This window comes from Bos mutus, chromosome 25 (genome assembly GCF_027580195.1).
Source record: "Bos mutus isolate GX-2022 chromosome 25, NWIPB_WYAK_1.1, whole genome shotgun sequence".
NCBI lineage: Eukaryota > Metazoa > Chordata > Mammalia > Artiodactyla > Bovidae > Bos > Bos mutus.
The window spans coordinates 21194229-21213062 of NC_091641.1; the positions used below are offsets into that span (position 1 = coordinate 21194229).

At 45.6% G+C, this 18834-nt stretch overlaps 1 protein-coding gene across 1 annotated transcript in view; it reads left to right on the forward strand.

Annotated features, from left to right (window-relative positions):
• Positions 1 to 387: 387 nt before the first annotated feature.
• USP31 (ubiquitin specific peptidase 31) overlaps positions 388 to 18834 on the forward strand; it is an 83530-nt gene continuing 65083 nt past the window's right edge. Inside the window, exon 1 of the mRNA XM_070362793.1 lies at positions 388 to 1155. Coding sequence (XP_070218894.1) covers positions 532 to 1155 — 624 coding nt within the window. The 5' untranslated portion in view covers positions 388 to 531. The remainder of the gene's footprint in view (positions 1156 to 18834) is intronic.

Sequence of the window (18834 nt, forward strand, 5' to 3'; positions counted from 1 at the left end):
GTCCATCAGCTCTTTCAGGATCTAGTTAAGAAGCGGCATTCTCATCCATCCACTTTCCCAAGGCCTTCACCATCACAGCAGCCAAGACCGAGACCCGCCCCGAGGGTCCACCACGCTGAGCGAGCCGAGCGCTCCCCGGCGGCGCCTGGACCTTGCCCACACTAGACATGGCCTCTCTCGGGCTTCATGCAGAAGGACCGCGCCCGGAGCCGCCAGTCATTGCATTTGACTGAGGAGGCAGCTCCGTTCCCTCAGTCAACATGGCGGCCGCAGCGGCTTCAGCGCAGGGCGGGCAGCGCTGGAGGCGGGTCACGTGAGCGGCCCAGCTGGGCGGATCTCGCGCGCACCCGCCCGCCCCGCCGGCCGCGGCTGGCTAGCTGGCTCGCTGGCTTGCTCGGCGGCGCTCTGAGGTGTGTGGGGCATCGAGTCCCCCGGCCCGGTGAGGCGCGGCGCGGCGGGATGCGGCGGCGGCCGTGGCGGGGCCGCGGGCCGGGCGGGCGGGCGCGGTGATGAGCGTCGGCGGCCACCGCCATGTCCAAGGTAACGGCGCCCGGGCCCGGGCCGCCGGCGGCGGCGGCGGGCGGGAAGGAGAAGCGCTCCTTCAGCAAGCGGCTGTTCCGGAGCGGCCGCGCGGGCGGCAGCGGCGGCGCCGGGGGCCCCGGGCCGGCCGCGCCCTCCTCGCCCTCGTCGGCGCGCTCGGTGGGCAGCTTCATGAGCCGCGTCCTCAAGACGCTGTCCACGCTCTCGCACCTTAGCTCAGAGGGCGCCGCCCCGGACCGCGGTGGCCTCCGCAGCTGCTTCCCGCCCGGGCCGGCCGCCGCGCCCACGCCGCCGCCGCCGTGCCCGCCGCCTCCCGCCTCGCCCGCTCCGCCCGCCTGCGCCGCGGAGCCGGTGCCCGGGGTGGCGGGGCTCCGGAACCACGGCAACACGTGCTTCATGAACGCCACGCTGCAGTGTCTCAGCAACACGGAGCTCTTCGCCGAGTACCTGGCGCTCGGCCAGTACCGGGCGGGGCGGCCCGAGCCCTCGCCTGACCCCGAGCAGCCCGCGGGCCGCGGCGAGCAGGGCCAGGGCGAGGTCACCGAGCAGCTGGCGCACCTGGTGCGGGCCCTCTGGACCTTGGAGTACACCCCGCAGCACAGCCGCGACTTCAAGGTGAGCCCTTGGGCAGCCGCCCGCCCAGGGCTTCCTTCCCCGCTTCCGTCGCGGCCGAAGGACTGATGATCTGGGTGCCTAAAGAAAGAGGGGTGGGCGCGAGTCCGGGCATATGGTGTGGATTGCAAGGAGAGCCGTTCACTCATTGATTCATCGCGCATTTAAGGGCTTGCTGCGTGCGGTGGGCCCAGGGGAAGGATGGAACAATGGGCAAGACCGTCCGGTTTCCTGGGAATTTATATTCTTGGGGATGGGAATGTTGAGCTTGGGTTCAGATAGATCCTTGTTTTGCCACTTTCAAGCGGTTGACCTCGGGCAGGTTTCTCAGCCTCTCTGGGCCACAGTTTTCTGCTCTGGTACCTACTTCATAGATGGTCGTGAGCGGCTTACAAGTTGGTATGTTGGGTTGTGAGCTGCTTACAAGTTGGTTTGTTGGGTTGAACCCTATGAAGTTACCCATTGTTGACCGTTCTGTCTTACAGATTGGCAGTTTTATAGGGTTCAACCTGGTACGTAAAGTGTTTCCATTGTGTGTAGTACTATGAGTGCTGCCATTATTATTTTTATTATTAAAAAGTTTTATTATTAATAAGTTAACGAGGTAATGTCAGATAGTGGTTTGAAGGAGGTACAAGCTGGCGATGTGACTCATGTGCTGGCGGGGTACATTACATGGGAAGGGGAAAGGATTAGGGCGACTTCTAGGAGGAAGTGACTTTCTGAGACTTGAGTAACCACAGGGAGAGCCCTCCTTGAGGAGCTCCGGGGAGAGCCGTTCCCAGGAGTAAGGAAAGTGCGGACGTCCTGAGATGGGAAAGAACTTGGTGCACTTGATCGAGAGGGTAGCTCTGGGATGGGCGCACTCTTTCTGTAAAGGGCTGCATAGCAAGTGTTTTAGGCTCTGCTGGTCAAAATGCAAAATCAGGGATAGGAGGTAGTTACTTATATAACAACAGAAAACCCATTTCTACTCTTTTTTTTTTTAACTGCCTAAAATAAAAAAAACATGATAATTGAATACAGTATTTTGTGATACAGCTCTACCAAGGAAAAGAATGGGACTTTTTTTTTTTTTTCCCGGAGAGGACAATGATTAGCTTAATTGGAGTTCAAAATTAATGTTCCCTGTCATCAAATTGATTGCAAATATTCATCTCTACAAACTATTCTTCGCTCGTGGGCTGTACAGAAACAGGCAGTGGGCTCGATGTGGCCCTTGGATCTTTTGGGTGCGTGAGACCCGAGAGCAGAGTGAGTGGAGGGCTGGGGCCAGATGGTGTAGGATCATTTAGGCTGTAATAGGAAATGGATTCTTATTCTAAGCAAAAGGGAAAGATGATTTGGGATTGTTGGGATGATTTGGGATTCAGGTGAGAAACGGATGTAAATAGAAGGAAAGCACACAGTAAGAAAGTTAATTCCTTTTCTGTTCTCTTTCTTTTTTGATCATGCCAAAGAGAAAGTCTCAGCTTGGTGATAGCACGTCTTTAACAGTTCTTGCTCACTCCCCCATCCTTTTTTTTTTTTTTTAAATAACAGAACAAGCTTCCAGTTTAAAGACTTGAGTAGGCAACAGTAGCTAGAATTGAATATGTTTTCATTGGATTTGTTTTACATTTGTCTTCTATTTATGGCAGATGGTACTGGCTTTCCGTTGGTGCTATGAAGTTTCTTTCTAAAATACATCTATTTAAGCAAATGATTTGATTAAAATATAAAAGGGTCCGCTATCTAAGGAATCAGCTCTTGGTTGAGGACCTACTTTCTTGCTTTGGAACAACACTCTCCTCCTCTTTTAATACATTTTACTTACATTTTATTTATGTTTCTCTACCCTGTTTTACTTAAAAAAAGTGGTCGCTATTTGATCTTGGAAATTTGAATGGAAATACTTGACAGGGATAGGGACTGGAAAAAAAAGAGATTCATGTCAGAGATCTCAAAATAAGAAAATAGGAGGGAACGCCAGCCCACCAGCTACTATCAGTCTTTTTCTTTTTGCATGTGCCTGAAAGTAGCCACAGCAGTTGCCAACTTTGCAAGGTCATGGCCCAGTGTCTTAAATTTGGTTTTCTATTCCAAAATGTGAAAATCAACTTATACAGCGTTTTTGTATGTGAACATTTTCATTGCTTTTTAAGAGGTTGTGTTCACTTTTTTATCCATTAAGAAGCGATCACAGAAATGGGTCAATAATTCTGGAAAAGTATGCTTTGGCAAAGTTGAACAGATTCTTAGAGACCCTATTTTAAAAAAATGTAATCTTCTGAGCCCGTAGTAGATTTCACTTTGCATGCATTCATTCTCCTCCGTCTTTTGAAGGTTTATTCAGTGAGTTAGGAATGCGTTTAGCCTAGAAAGAGCGAACCCCAATGAGGGTTCCTTAAGCAGTGTGTGCTGTGCTTAGTTGCTCAGTTGTATCTGGCTCTTTGCTACCCCATGGACTACAGCCTGCCAGGCTTCCTTGTCTATCAGCACCTCCCGGAGCTTGCACAAACTCATGTGTCCATGGGGATTCTCCAGACAAGAATACTAGAGTGGGTTGCCATACCCACGTCTAGGGTATCTTCCCAACCCAGGGATTGAACCCAGGTCTCCCGCATTACAGGCGAATTCTTGACCGTCTGAGTCACCAGGCAAGCCCAAGAATACTGGAGTGGTTAGCCTATCCCTTCTCCAGGGGATCTTCCCGACCTAGAAATCGAACCAGGGTCTCCTGCATTGCAGGTGGATTCTTAACCAATTGAGCTACCAGGGAAGCCCTTGCCTTACGCAATAAAGATGCTGAATTAGCTCACCTGTGAAGTCTAGAGCTAGGTGGTTCTCAGGTGGTGCAGTGACTTTATGGGCCCACTTAGAACCCAGACTGCTTCTGTGTTTCCATTCTGTTGTTCTTACTGGCTGTTTTTCCTTAATGTTTGTCACCTCAGGGCATTCTACCCAGGCAAGGCAGGAAGTCATTAGGGAAATAAAAGTTCCTCCAGAAGCCCCCTCCACAGGCTTCTGCTGACATCTCATTAACTATAATCATGTTGCTTGACTGCCCCTGGCTGCCATGGAGGCAGGAAGGTGGAATGTGATTTTCCTGGCTTAATAGAAGAGAGGAGTAAAGGAGGGGGTTTTCTCTTAGGCGGCCTACCAAAGTGCCTCACCTGCCTCATGCCAGGCACTCTCACTTGCGGAAGACTCTGCACCTGTGAAAAACAAAGACCGTGGAACAGGAAGCCAGTGGATGCTGACATACCAGTCACCACGCCCCCCTCACCTGTTGGTGGCAGACATCGCTATTTGAGGCCGATTCGTTTCTCTCGAACTCACATTCAGAATCCTGCTGAATTCTGGGCTCCAGGCAGCCACTACCAGTTGACAGAGGAGATAAAAAACAATTTACCATCTTGAGATAATTTGCCTTGCGAGCGCAAAAAAAAATGCTTAATATGTCTTTGAATGTATTTTTGTTGACTTACGATTTCAAGTTACTAACAATTTTGTTGTAAGATTTTCAATTAGGAGTCTAACTACATTGATTTCAGCCTTAGGAGCTTGCCAGGAAAACAGATTTTTGGTTTTGGGTAAGCTGGATGGTTGTTAAGGTTGGATTTTCATTTTCCAGAATGAAAGAAGTTGAGTGGTCCAATCTTGGTAAGCTTTAAGAAACTTCTCTAGCAGCCACTTATATCTTTTTCTCTTTTTGCGCAGACATTTTTCTCCTGCTCTTACAGTAGTGGTTCTCAGCCAGGGCACTTCTGCCTCCCCTGTCCCCCCAGTCCTGGGGACATTTGGTGATGTCTGGAGACCCATACTTGGGTGTCACAGCTGGGGTGGGGCTGCTGCTGGCAACTAATGGGGTGATTCCAGGTTTGGGGCTGTCATACAACATGGGTTTCCCAGGTGGCACAGTGGTAAAGAATCCACCTGCCAGTGCAGGAGACACAAGAGACACAGGTTCAATCCATGGGTCAGAAGGAGCCCCTGGAGTAGGAAGCAGCGACCACTCCAGTATTCTTGCTTGAAAAATTATGTGGATAGAGGAGTCTGGCAGACTACAGTCCTGCTGCTGCTGCTGCTAAGTCACGTCAGTCGTGTCCGACTCTGTGCGACCCCAGAGACGGCAGCCCATCAGGCTCCCCCGTCCCTGGGGTTCTCCAGGCAAGAACACTGGAGTGGGTTGCCATTTCCTTTTCCAATTCATGAAAGTGAAAAGTGAAAGTGAAGTCGCTCAGTTGTGTCCCACCCTCAGCGACCCCATGGACTTCAGCCTTCCAGGCTCCTCCATCCATGGGATTCTCCAGGCAAGAGTACTGGAGTGGGGTGCCATTGCCTTCTCCTGGGCTACAGTCCATGGGATGGCAAAAAGTTAGACATGAATGAGCACACACAAACACACACATCATACAACATGTAGGACAGTATCCCTCAAAAAGGATTATCCAGCCCCACATGTTAATAGTGCTGAGGTTAAGAAACTGTTGGAGAAGTATTTTGAATTTCCTTAGTGCAAGTTTTCCTTCCTTTCCCAGCCTTTAATGTTGTCTTGTTACTTTTTCTTCTCTGTTTGCTGCAGCTCTAGAGTAAAAGTTAGACTTTACTGGCAGGATCCTTGGATCACTGTCTTCTTAGTAAAACTGTGAGGGTAAGTAAATCATTTTGAAACTTGAGTGCTCAGTGTTCTAAGAGAAAATAAGTGTATTGTCCTAACTTTCATAGGATGCTCACTTGGGTGTTCCAGGTTTGTACAGATGCTCTCTGATTTCTAGTACTCACTGCCCTTTTGCAGTAAGTGAAAGGCGGATGGTCATCTTTCAAGTAACAAAGATAGGTTTTATAGCAGCAGTTTTCAAATTGTGCTTCCAAAGAACAACTGGAACAGAGTGATCTACTGATAAAAGAACTATGGGGGACTCCTTCCAAATCTGCTGTAAAACAAAAAGTAATTGATGAATCAAATTTTCTCTCCTACATTTTTCCCCTTGAACTTTGGTGCCTGGTGGTGCTTATTTATTAGTGAGAGTTCTTGGGTTACAAAGGGAGTATATGTGTATAAATGGTTACAAATGGAGTGTATGTGTATAAACGAGTAGTGGCAGACAAGCTAGCCATCAGGCTTCACTGGCTCAGATTCACAACTTACTTTGTCACAGACTTATACTAGGGAGCTCTGATTTTACGTACAGACCTATGGTGAAAGTTTTCCTGGTTGTATGGAGTGGTTTAGTACCTTGACATCTCACAGTGGTTCCTAAGAAGTAATCTGACTTCAGGGTGTCCCCCAATTTGATTTGAAAAGTAGGAAACAAAATGAAATTATGTTGATCACCTTCCGATTTATGTCAGTATTAAATAGAAAGACTGTCTCTTCCTGGCCTGTTTCCTTGTCTGTCAAACGCGGTCACCTCTGTTTATGAATTCCAAAGCTTTGAAGGAGAAAGGCACTGAGATTGTCATCAAATTGTAGACTTGGAAGAAGACGCGGGTGAGGTGTGAGGGATCCTCAGCCTTTCTGGGTGAAGAGACTGAGGCTCACCTGCTGGCTAGAGGCTGGGGGAGAGTTCTGACTGCGAGTTTGTCACCACCCGCCACCCCCCATGCCGGTCGGAGCTCTGGTTCTGTGTCTCTTTATCAGCACAGCCACTGAAACAACAGGTCTCAACGTAAAATGTACCAACAGGCCGGGTGGACGTGCTGAAACATGTAGCATTTTTTCCCTCTAAGCTTGCAGTGCCAAATCGTAGTGAAAATAAGGTCAGCTGCAGCTAGCTGTATGCATGTGCTCTTGCTCCTGAGGCTTCGGTACTTTTGGAAGTCTTCCTTAAAAAATTGGCCTCTCAGACCATTTAAATGCATATAACAGACACATCTTCTGGTGGATGGGCTCGCAGTCCCCATAGAGTCCTGCAGCTTACTTTCCTCTATGTCCCTATCCTGGACTTGAAATTATATCACAGATAGCATAGCTTTTATTGTTTTTTGTTAATAACATCCAGGTCCTTGTTATTCTTTTTAACAGTTGTATAGATGCCCTGGTGGCTCAGATGGTAAAAAATCTGCCTGCAGTGCGGGAGACCTGAGTTCAATCCCTGGGTCAGGAAGATCCCCTGGAGGAGGGCACAGCAATCCACTCCAGTGTTCTTGCCTGGAGAATTCCACGGACAGAGGAGCCTGGCCCGCTGTAGCGGGTCCATGGGGTTGAAAAGAGCCGGACATGACTTCATGGCTGGCACACACAATGGAAGCCCACTCATGTGTTTTGGTTGTATAGTTTTTAGCCAGTCTAGCCAGTCCTTCACCATGGATCTAGTCTCCCTTTCTAAGGAGTAAGTCTTGGCTGTGGTGTTGCTGAGACAGAGGAAACGTGCGTTTACACCGATGATGGCCCTCTCCAGACTGCCCAGTCAAAGCCTGTGCAGGACAAGACTGACCCATCCATGCTACATGCTAGGGCCTCGCCCCTGACATATGCTTCCTCTTACAAGTGGCTGCCCTATTCATCAATTTTCAAACTTACTTTCTTTCACGTGGGTTAGGCTTGTTTTCTGGGTATGCCTATTCTCCACGCTTCTTCAGCATGTGGCTCTCTCTCCAGTACATGCCCAGCTGATGTGTGCAGCTTCATGAGAAAGCGCAAGGAAAGCGTAAAGACGACTAGTTGGGGAACAGAGATACACAGGGCAGCTGTGGAATTTGCTGACTTACACCATGTTTACTGAGCAGTTATTGTGTACAAAGGGACTGGTTTAGGGGAGGGGTTGGGAATAGAGGATTAAGTGTGAGGATTCTGGGACAGAGTTCTAGCCATCAGAGACCTTACCAGTATTATAGGGAAATTTTTAAAAAATTGTATTGACTGGTAAAGTTCGGGGGGCGGTTCAGAGAATGGTGAAATCGTGGTGAGCAGAAGTGTAAGTAGAAGATTCATTCATTCATTGCCGGCTGTTAAGCTTCTGCGAATGTATGAATGTATGGAGCTCCTAACTCATGTCACATGCTGCGCTAGTCATTGGGTACACGTGCATGTTCTGTTGTGTCTGACTCTTTGCGACTCCATGGACTGGAGCCAGGCTCCTCTGTCCATGTGATTATCCAGGCAAGAGTACTGTTGTGGGTTGCTGTTTCTTTCTTCAGGGGATCTTTCTGACCCAGGGATGGAACCCTCATATCCTGCATTAGCAGGCAGATTCTATACCACTGAGCCACCTGGGAGCCCCAGTCATTGGGTATATAGGGGTAAACCAAACAGCGTAGTAATGTAAAAAACGGTGCCAGATCCCATGGTCCATTCCTTCCTGAAACTGTTATTGTTACAGAGGAGGCAGATGTATTCATCAGCACACACTGGTAAATGTGAAATTTAAAATTTATTAGAGGACTTCCCTGGTGGTTCAGTGGTTCAGAGTCCGCCTGCCAGTGCAGAGGATACAAGTTTGATCCCTGTTCCAGGAAGATCCTACGTGCAGCGGAGCAACTATGCCTGTGCACCATGTCTGTTGAGTCTCCTCTGGAGCCTGGGAACTGCAGGTCCAGAAACCTGTGTGCTCTAGAGCCTGTGCTCTGCAGCAGGAGAGGCACCCCAGTGAGTGCATCTAGAGAGCAACCCCTGCTCACTGCAGCTAGAGAGAGCTCTCACACAGCAGCGTAGACCAAGCACAACCAAAAGTAAATACAAAAGTAAAATAATTAGAGCTAAGAAGATAAAGCTAAGGTGTATGAGAGAGAGTAATGACCAGGTAGGGAGATTAAAATGTATTCAAAAGGCCCTGCAGGGGCAGGGCTGGGGGTACATTTGAAAGTCTTGACAGGCCTTTTTCATGGCTTAGAGAGCTGGGTGGGGCATCTGATAGATGAAGCTGGAAAAGGGGCTGGGTGTGCAGAGGTGGGGCCTATAGGACCCCCTTGTAGGGCAAGAGGAAAGGATTAGGTTTGATTCTAAGAGCAGTGGGGAGCTGTTGCAGATTTTAAGCAGAGTTCTGGCATGATCTTGAAATGTAAAGTGATCACGTTCTGAGTCCGAATAGTTAACACAGACTGGAAGCAGGGAGGCCAGTTAGGAGGCTTTGCAAAGGTAAAGCTACCTACCGGTGGGGCATAGGATGGAGAACCAGGTGGAGTTGAGATGTATCTGGAGGTAGACTCGACGGGACTTGCTAAAGGATTGATTCCAGGGAAGGCGCTGAGGCAGAGGGGAGCAGTCAGGGTAAGTCCCTGGCATTTGTTTTGAGCAACAGGGTGATTACTGGTGCTGTGCACTTACTTGAGGAGCAGCAGCTCTGGAGTTCAGTTTCAGATGGGTTAAATAGGACACTCGAGAGGTGTCTAGTTGGCAGGTGGATAAGGGAGTCTGGTGTTCAGAAGATCGGGGCTGGCTAGAGATAAAGATTTGGGACTCACTGGTCTGTAGGTGATATTTAAAACTGTGGGAAGTAGCTTAGAAATGGGATTTGAAGATAAATAAAGCTTGGTCCATTAAAGGAGAGAGAGATGCCATTTCAGACTGTTGGGGAATAATCTGAGTAAAGGCACAGCGTCTGGGGTCAGGAGGCCCTGGGCTCTCTGCTGCAGGGGCCTGGGGTTTGGAGCGGTTTTCCCAGCCTTGGCCCTGTTGACATACCTGGCATTATTGGCTGGGTGAGTCTTTGCTGTGGGGGCTGTCCTGGTGTTGCAGGATGCTGAGCAGCGTACCGGTCCTCTCCCCACTAGGCGCAGGTAGTACTCTCCTGCCCCCACCCCAGTTGTGACAATCTAAACTGTCTCCAGACTTTGCCAGATGTCCCCTGGGGGGCAAAATTGCCCCTGGTTGAGAACCACTGATTTGATGACAAGGGGAATTAACTGTAGATGGCTGAGGAGGTGAAAGGGGACAGATTAGGTGTGGCCATGAAAGCCTGCCACAACTATTTAGCCTTGAGGCAGTAGTCAGCAGTGATTCAGTGGAGGCTTCTTGAGCTGGGCAGACTCTGGTATGATGGAAAAAGAGGTTTCAGAAAAATGGGTCTGATGGTGAGCAAAATTGAATACAATGGAGGAGAAGGTAAGGGTTTGGAGAAGGCAGTCACAGAAGCGACGTGAGGTGGAGGAAAGGGTGAATCCAGAGACATTTTGGAGGATGTCGTGACATCATTAAGGAGACTCCATTAGGGCTTCCCTGGTGGCTCAAATGGTAAAGAATCCACCTGCAGTGCAGGAGACCTGGGTTTGATCCCTGGGTCCAGAAGATCCCCTGGAGAAGGGACTGGCTGCCCTCTCCAGTATTCTCGCCTAGAGAATGCCATGGACAGAGGAGCCTGGCAGGCTGCATTTCTTTAAAATACAGAGTGTGACACGACTGAGCGATGGAGAGGCAAAGGAAACACCAGGGTCAGACCTGGGTGATGGAGACAGTAAGGGGAGCGCTGGCAGAGATGGAGCAGTCCAAAAAGGGGCACTGAGGGCAGAGAAGATCATGACTGTAATTTGAACATGTGGGGTTGGGGTCATGGGATATCTAAGAAGGAATCTTGATAGCTTGAATTCAGCTGCATAGAGGTGATAACTAAAGCCAGGAGTATTGAGTGTGTAGTCAGAAGCCCACAGCCAGCCCCTTGGGGGAAACTAAAAATAAGGGGATAGGAGGAGGGAAGAACTTGTTGGACTTGTTAAAGGGGCAGAGAGATAGGCGGAAAACCAAGAAAGCTGAGTCATGAAGCTTGTCTTATTTTGGTTGACTTCCTGCTCTTAGCCCTGAATACAGCTCTGTACAGAGCTGCAGAAACATCAGTTTATATCCATTAAGAGTCAAATTCAGGTTGAAGTATTGTAGACATAATTCATTAAGCCTGCAGATTTATTGAGCACATTGCTTGGGCTGGTCCTGTGTTGGGAGGCACCGGGCTGTACGAGGATGAGTGAGATGGTCCATGCCTGTAGGGAATTCTGGGTCTAGAAGGGAAGGCAGGGGTAAAGAATCAATTGCAGTAGGTTTGGATGAGTGTTGTGATAGAGGTGTATACAGAAGTGCCGTGTAAACCTAAAAGGGGAATCTGAGAGTGGTGGGGGACTGAAGACATGCCCCCTGGGCTGAGTCTGGAAGGATTTGGTAGGAATCCTCTTGGTGGATAAAGGGAGAGGTGGGAAAGGCCTGTTGGAAACAGGGTGGAAAACCCATCATGTTCAAAGACTTAGAACCTCAAACAACTTGGTTTATTCCAAAAATTTCAAGGTCTAGTGTGGTTGGAGCAGAAGGGTAGGGTGGTGGATGGGTGGGGAGCCGGTCACTGAGTAATGCTTTAGGCAAGGTTAGATCTCTGACCTTGATGTGGTTTGGTTCTCTACATGTTCCCGGGGACAGAACTTGAACTTCAACTCAGGGCAGTGTGATGATAACATTCATGTTCTCACTCTACTTACTGAACACATTGCCTTGAAGTGCCATCAGTCTACATTTTTGTACTTGTCTACATTTTGTACTTGTCTACGTATATGGTACACATTTTACGTAGCTTCTGGCCAAGCTGCTTTGGATTATGATTTTTTTTTTTTTCAAGCAATCTATAAAACTTTTCCCCATGTTTCTAAATTGTAGTCGTTACACTGTTTAAAGTTTAATGATACATACGGTGTCATACTGCTAAGTGATAATTTAATCATCCAGTCCTCTTTTATTGGGCAATTTGCCCTGTGAAAATGAAAGTTGCTCAGCTGTGTCTGACTGTTTTCAACCCCCTTTTTGAGAAACTGTAAAACTGTTTCCCGCGGTGACCACACCTTTGTACATCGCCACCAGCAAAGCGTGAAGGTTCCAATTTCTCCACATCCTTGCCAACACTTGCTGTTTTCCATTTTTTTTCAAATAATAACCATGTTATGCATGTGTGAAGTGTTACCTAATTGTTGTTTTTATTTGCATTTCTCTATGACCTAAATCAAATCCCTTGTGACTACAGTGGAAGTGAGAAATAGATTGAAGGGACTAAATCTGATAGAGTACCTGATGAACTATGGATGGAGGTTCATGACATTGTATAGGAGACAGGGATCAAGACCATCCCCATGGAAAAGAAATGCAAAAAAGCTGTTTGAGGAGGCCTTACAAATAGCTGCAAAAAGAAGAAAAGAAGAGAAGCAAAAAGCAAAGGAGAAAAGGAAAGATATAAACATCTGAATGCAGAGTTCCAAAGAATAGCAAGGAGAGAGAAAAAAGCCTTCCTCAGCGATGAATGCAAAGAAATAGAGGAAAACAACGGAACAGGAAAGACTAGAGATCTCTTCAAGAAAATTAGAGCTACCAAGGGAACATTTCATGCAAAGATGGGCTCGATAAAGGACAGAAATGGTATGGACCTAACAGAAGCAGAAGATATTAAGAAGAGGTGGCAAGAATACACAGAAGAACTGTACAAAAAAGATCTTCACGATCAAGATAATCACAGTGGTGTGATCACTCACCTAGAGCCAGACATCCTGGAATGTGAAGTCAAGTGGGCCTTAGAAAGCATCGCTACGAACAAAGCTAGTGGAGGTGATGGAATTCCAGTTAGCTATTTCAAATCCTGAAAGATGATGCTGTGAAAGTGCTGCACTCAATATGCCAGCAAATTTGGAAAACTCAGCAGTGGCCATAGGACTGGAAAAGGGCAGTTTTCATTCCAATCCCAAAGAAAGGCAATGCCAAAGAATGCTCAAACTACCACACAGTTGACTCATCTCACACGCTAGTAAGGTAATGCTCAAAATTCTCCAAGTCAGGCTTCAGCAATACATGAACCGTGAACTTCCTGATGTTCAACCGCATTTTAGAAAAGGCAGAGGAACCAGAGATCAAATTGCCAACATCTGCTGGATCATAGAAAAAGCAAGAGAGTTCCAGAAAAACATCTATTTCTGCTTTATTGACTATGCCAAAGCCTTTGACTTTCCACAATAAACTGTGGAAAATTCTGTAAGAGATGGGAATACCAGACCACCTGACCTGCCTCTTGAGAAACCTATATAGGTCAGGAAGCAACAGTTAGAACTGGACATGGAACAACAAACTGTTTCCAAATAGGAAAAGGAGTACGTCAGGGCTGTATATTGTCACCCTGCTTATTTAACTTACATGCAGAGTACATCATGAGAAACGCTGGACTGGAAGAAGCACAAGCTGGAACCAGGATTGCTGGGAGAAATATCAGTAACCTCATATATGCAGATGACACCACCCTTATGGCAGAAAGTGAAGAGGAACTAAAAAGCCTCTTGATGAAAGTGAAAGAGGAGAGTGAAAAGGTTGGCTTAAAGCTCAACATTCAGAAAATGAAGATCATGGCATCCGGTCCCATCACTTCATGGGAAGTAGATGGGGAAACAGTGGAAGCAGTGTCAGACTTTATTTTTTTGGACTCCAAAATCACTGCAGGTGGTGACTGCAGCCATGAAATTAAAAGATGCTTACTCCTTGGAAGGAAAGTTATGACCAACCTGAAGTGAAGTGAAGTCGCTCAGTGGAGCCCTTGGACTGTAGCCCACCAGGCTCCTCCGTCCATGGGATTTTCCAGGCAAGAATACTGGAGTGGGTTGCCATTTCCTTCTCTAACCTAGACAGCATATTAAAAAGTAAGTCTCTGACCTTACTTTGCCAACAAAGGTCCGTCTAGTCAAGGCTATGGTTTTTACAGTGGTCATGTATGGATGTGAGAATTGGACTGTGAAGAAAGCTGAGCGCCGAAGAATTGATGCTTTTAAAGTGTGGTGTTGGAGAAGACTCCTGAGAGTTCCTTGGACTGCAAGGAGATCCAACCAGTCCATGCTAAAGGAGATCAGTCCTGGGTGTTCATTGGAAAGACTGCTGCTGAAGCTGAAACTCCCAATACTTTGTCCACCTCACATGAAGAGTTGGCTCATTGGAAAAGACCCTGCTGCTGGGAGGGATTGCGGGCAGGAGGAGAAGGGGACAACAGAGGATGAGATGGCTGGATGCCATCACCAACTCGATGGACTTGAGTTTGGGTGAACTCCGGGAGTTGGTGATGGACAGGGAGGCCTGGTGTGCTGCGATTCATGGGGTTGCAAAGAGTCGGACATGACTGAGCAACTGAACTGAACTGAACTGAACTGAATGACTAAGGATCATTAGTCATTAATGACTTAACTATTGACTTGGATTATCTTATCAAGTGCTTCTTGGCATTTGTATATCTTCTTTGGAGAAATGTCTGTCCAAGGACTTTCCTCATTTTTAAACTGGATTGTTGTTATTGTTGAGTTGTAGGAGTTCTTTATATATTATGGATGTTAATCCCTCATGATATATGATTAGCAAGTATTTTCTCCCATTCTGTGGGTTGTTTCACTCTCTTAATAACTGTCCCTTGGTGTACAAAGTTTTTAATTGTGATGAAGTCCAATTCATCTTTGTTTTTTCTTTTGTTACCTTTGCTTTTGGCATCATATCCAAGTAATCATTGCCAAATTTAATGTCATGAAGTTTTCCCTGTTTTAGCTCTTATGTTTAGGTCTTTGGTGCATTTTGAACTAACCTTTGTGTACGGTGTAAGGCTCTTTCGTATGTGGGCATTTAGTTTTCCCAGCACCATTGTTGGAAGGACTGCTGTTTTTTCTTTGTTGAATGGTCTCGGGGCCCTTGTGAAAAACCAGTTGTATAGATGAGGGTTTATCGCTGGGCTCTCTGCTCTGTCCATCCATCTGTATATCTGTCTTCGTTTCCTATCAGTTTTTCAGCACACTGTTTTGTTTACTGCAGCTGTGTAGTAGGTTTTGAAATCAGAAGTTTGAGTCCTTCAGATTTGTTCTTCTTTTTCAAGATTGTTTTGGCTTTGGAGTCCCTGAAGATTCCATATGAACTTCAGAATAGGCTTTTATTTTTGCAGAAAATGGCAGTGGGATTGTTATAGGGATTGCACTGAAGTCTGTAGGTTGCTTTGTGTAGAATCAGTATCGCAACACTATTCTTTCAATCCATGAACTGCAGTGTCTTTTATAAATGTGTTGTCTTTAATTTTTGTCACTTAAGGTTTACAGTTTTCAATGTATAAGTTTTTCACATCCTTGGTTAAATTTATTCCTAATTATTTTATCCTTTTTGATGTTGTTATATACTTGAAACTGTTTTCATAGTTTCCTTTTTGGATTGTTCATTGCTAGTGTATAGAAATGGAACTAATTTTTTTTTAATGTTGATATTATATCCTGCACTTTGCTGAATTCATCTATTAGCTGTCTCAGTCTTCTGTGAATCCTCAGGATTTTCTACATATAAGATCATTTTCTTTGCAAACAGAATTTTATATCTTTCTCTCTAGTTAGGATACCTTTTATATATATATATATTTTTAAATAAAGCTTAGTTGATTTACTTTAGTTTCTGGTGTACAGCAAAGTGGTTGTTACATATATATGTTCTTTTTCATTTCCTTTTCATTATAGTTTACTATAAGATATTGAATATAGTTCTCTGTGCTATACAATAGGATCTTGTTATTTATCTGTTTGTAACTGCCAATCCCAGGCTCTTAATTTATTCCCCCTTCCACTTTCTTGCCTAGTTCTGGCTAGAAATTCCAATGTTCTATTTAATAGAGGTGGTGAAAATGGGCATCCTTGTCTTGTTTCTTCATCTCAGGGGAAAGGCTTTCAGTGTTTCACAATTGAGTGTGACGTTAGCTGTGCACTTTTTAGATACTGGTTTTATCACATTAAGTTTTCTTCTTAGTTTGAGTGTTGAGTTTTGTCATGTGCTGTCTCTGAATCAATTGAGATGATTGTGTGGTAGTTTTCTTTCATTCTATTGATGTGGCATTTTGAAGTGAAGTGAAGTGAAGTTGCTCAGTAGTGTCCATGGAATTCTCCAGGCCAGAATACTGGAGTGGGTAGCCTTTCCCTTCTCCAGGAGATCTTCCCAACCCAGGGATCGAACCCAGGTCTCCCACATTGCAGGCGGATTCTTTATTAGCTGAGCCATAAGGAAAGCCCAAGAATACTGGAGTGGGTAGCCTATGCCTTCTCCAGAGGATCTTCCTGACCCAGGAATTGAACCGGGGTCTCCTGCATTGCAGGTGGATTCTTTACCAACTGAGCTATTGATGTGGTGTATTACATTGACTGATTTTCATATGTTGAACCCCCCTCATTCCAGAAATAAATCCTACTTGATGGTCATGGTGTCCCTTGGGATTTTGAAGGTTCTTTTGGGAAACTTTATAATAGCTCTTTATAGAATAGTGTAATGTGTGTAAGGCAACACCTTCATAAACCTTGAGACATTTGATACAGACACTTCTCTCAGTCTATTGCTCTTTTAGTTTTGTTACTTTTGTATATTACAGAAGGTTTTAATGTTTTTGAACCTGTCCTTTTTCCTTATTGTTTTTGTTACTATATAGCTGAAAAGTTACGCTTTCATACAGGATAATTTTTCTATTTTATTTTTTGTTTTTTCCATTATGTTCTGAAATATTTCTCTTCCAGTAGTTTGGGGTTTGGTTTAGTTTAGTGCATGTGGAAAGTGGGGATTTATTTTCAGGTTTGAGATTTCCCATCTTATATAGTGTAGTGAGTGGTTGAGAACCTGGACTGAGGAGCCAGAGAGCCTGTGTTTCAGTCATGGCTGCACCACTTACTAGCTACGGGACCTCGAGCACTTAACTCTGGGCTTAGTTTCCTCATTTGTAAAATGTGGATAAGAATATATCTACCTCATTTTTAAAAAAAAAACAAGAGAAAAACTTGGCCGAGGGCCTGACATGTCGTCAATGCTAGTGAGTGTTAACTGGTATTGTTACCCCAACCTTATTATCACCCTGCTTATTTATAGAAGTCTTCTCCGTATTTAGAGTTTTATGGTCTATTTTTGAATTCTGTATTCTGTTTCATCAGTACTTTTATTGGTACCACATGGCATTGTTGTTGCTTGTTCTTTTCATGCTATTCTTTTTTCCCTCCCACTGTGGAACATTTATTTTTGTTCTGCAATAATAGACATGATTAAAACCAGTGCAGAGAAGTACTGAGTTTATTGGGTAAGAAGTGTTATCTTGCTCTTTACAAGTTCTCCAGAAAGATTTTTGAATCATTTTTGTCAAGTTTCAGAAACTAATCCTGTGTGAATTTTAGGGTAAAGTATCTACGTTAATTTGGGGAAAAAAACCGTTTTTGCTGGATGTCTGCCTGTCACTGATAAAATCCACAACTTTAAACAAAACAAACTAATAATAATGTTACAGTAAGAAAACCTGGCTGACTGATAACTGAGGGAGAAATTGAAATAGTTATTAAAAGAACTGCCTGTTCCCCCAGAAGATAACAGAATTGGATGAATTTAGTCATACGTTCTTCCAAGGATCAGATAATCCTCATATTGCATAACTGTCAAAAGGGTAGAAAAATTTCCTCTCAGAGGCAAGAGGATTCTGTTTCCTAAACCTGTTCATGTCTGTCTCCTCCACGCCACTGCGAGACCCTCTAGGGCAGCGAGTCTGTCTTGCCCAGCACCTCTTGGAGGTGCTTGGTTAATCTGAACTGAAAGTGCCTCAGCAAGGAAGGACAGCTTGCAGACCCGCCTCAGCTGTAAACATCGAGGTGCCGGTGATGGGTCATTTCTGTTGTACACAGATGGGCCAGACCTCTGAGGACTGTGAGTTAACACTTAGGCTTTAGGCCTTGAGAGAGAAGGGGAGAAATTGGAGAAGGGGGTGGTATACCTCAGTATACAGAATTTTTTGAGCACGTTGTCTGAAAACGGAATGAACTGCCTCATCTCAGTGTATTTTTATTATTGGACAGGTTTCACCAGAGGCCCAGGTGGTCTTGTAAGGGAGAGTTATATACCCCATAATAGACTGGGTTGCATTCAGTTTATTTCTCATTCCTTGTCTCCTGCTCCTTTCCTCTAACTTTTGAACATATTAAAAAAAATGCATATTAAAGCAGAGTTGACAGTGTTTGGCAGCTTAACATGAAGGGTAGAGAGATGGAGAGATGAAGATAAAGTGGATGATTTGTAAGTGCGCCTTAGGACGGTGCTTTTCAAGACTGAAAGCCCAGTGGAAAACCATTCTGCAGGTGGATGGGTAAGTTCAGTTTTAGACAGTTCACATAGTATTGGAGTTTCAGCTTTAGCATCAGTGAGCATAAGAGCCCTGGGAAGTCTCGTGTGGTGGTTTTACATTTGTTGAATGTCTGTCATCTATCAGGCGGGGACATAAATTGAATCACCTTAAGTTTTCAGTGACCCATGTAGAAAGGCGCTGATGTGGTCTGAATTGGAAATCTCTCTGAAATTGATACAGATGTAATACTGCAGATGCTTGTCCCGAGCTAGCTGTTTTCTGTCTTCCTTGGTGGGGTGTAGAGTGTTGCGGTTGCCTCTGCCACTTCTGTTTTGTTATTGGTGTGTGGTTCGGTGGATTCTTCCTGTGGCCATCTGTGCGCTCGTCACAGTGCGGGGCTGCTGAATGGGACAGTGAGCTCTGTGCCCTTCTCCACAGCTGTTTCCTATAGTGAAGACTGGAAAACAATGACCTCATGATTTCCACAAAAAAACCTTTTATATATAGTCATGGAAAAGAAACCATTCAAAACGGAGTAATTTAAAGTTCTGTCCTCTGTAGCTTTTTCCTTCAAAATGATTCTTGTTTGTTCTGCTAATTAGTTGTTCATTGGCTGTTCCTCAAATGACCTTTTATGTTTCACAAACAATGTTTGCAGTGG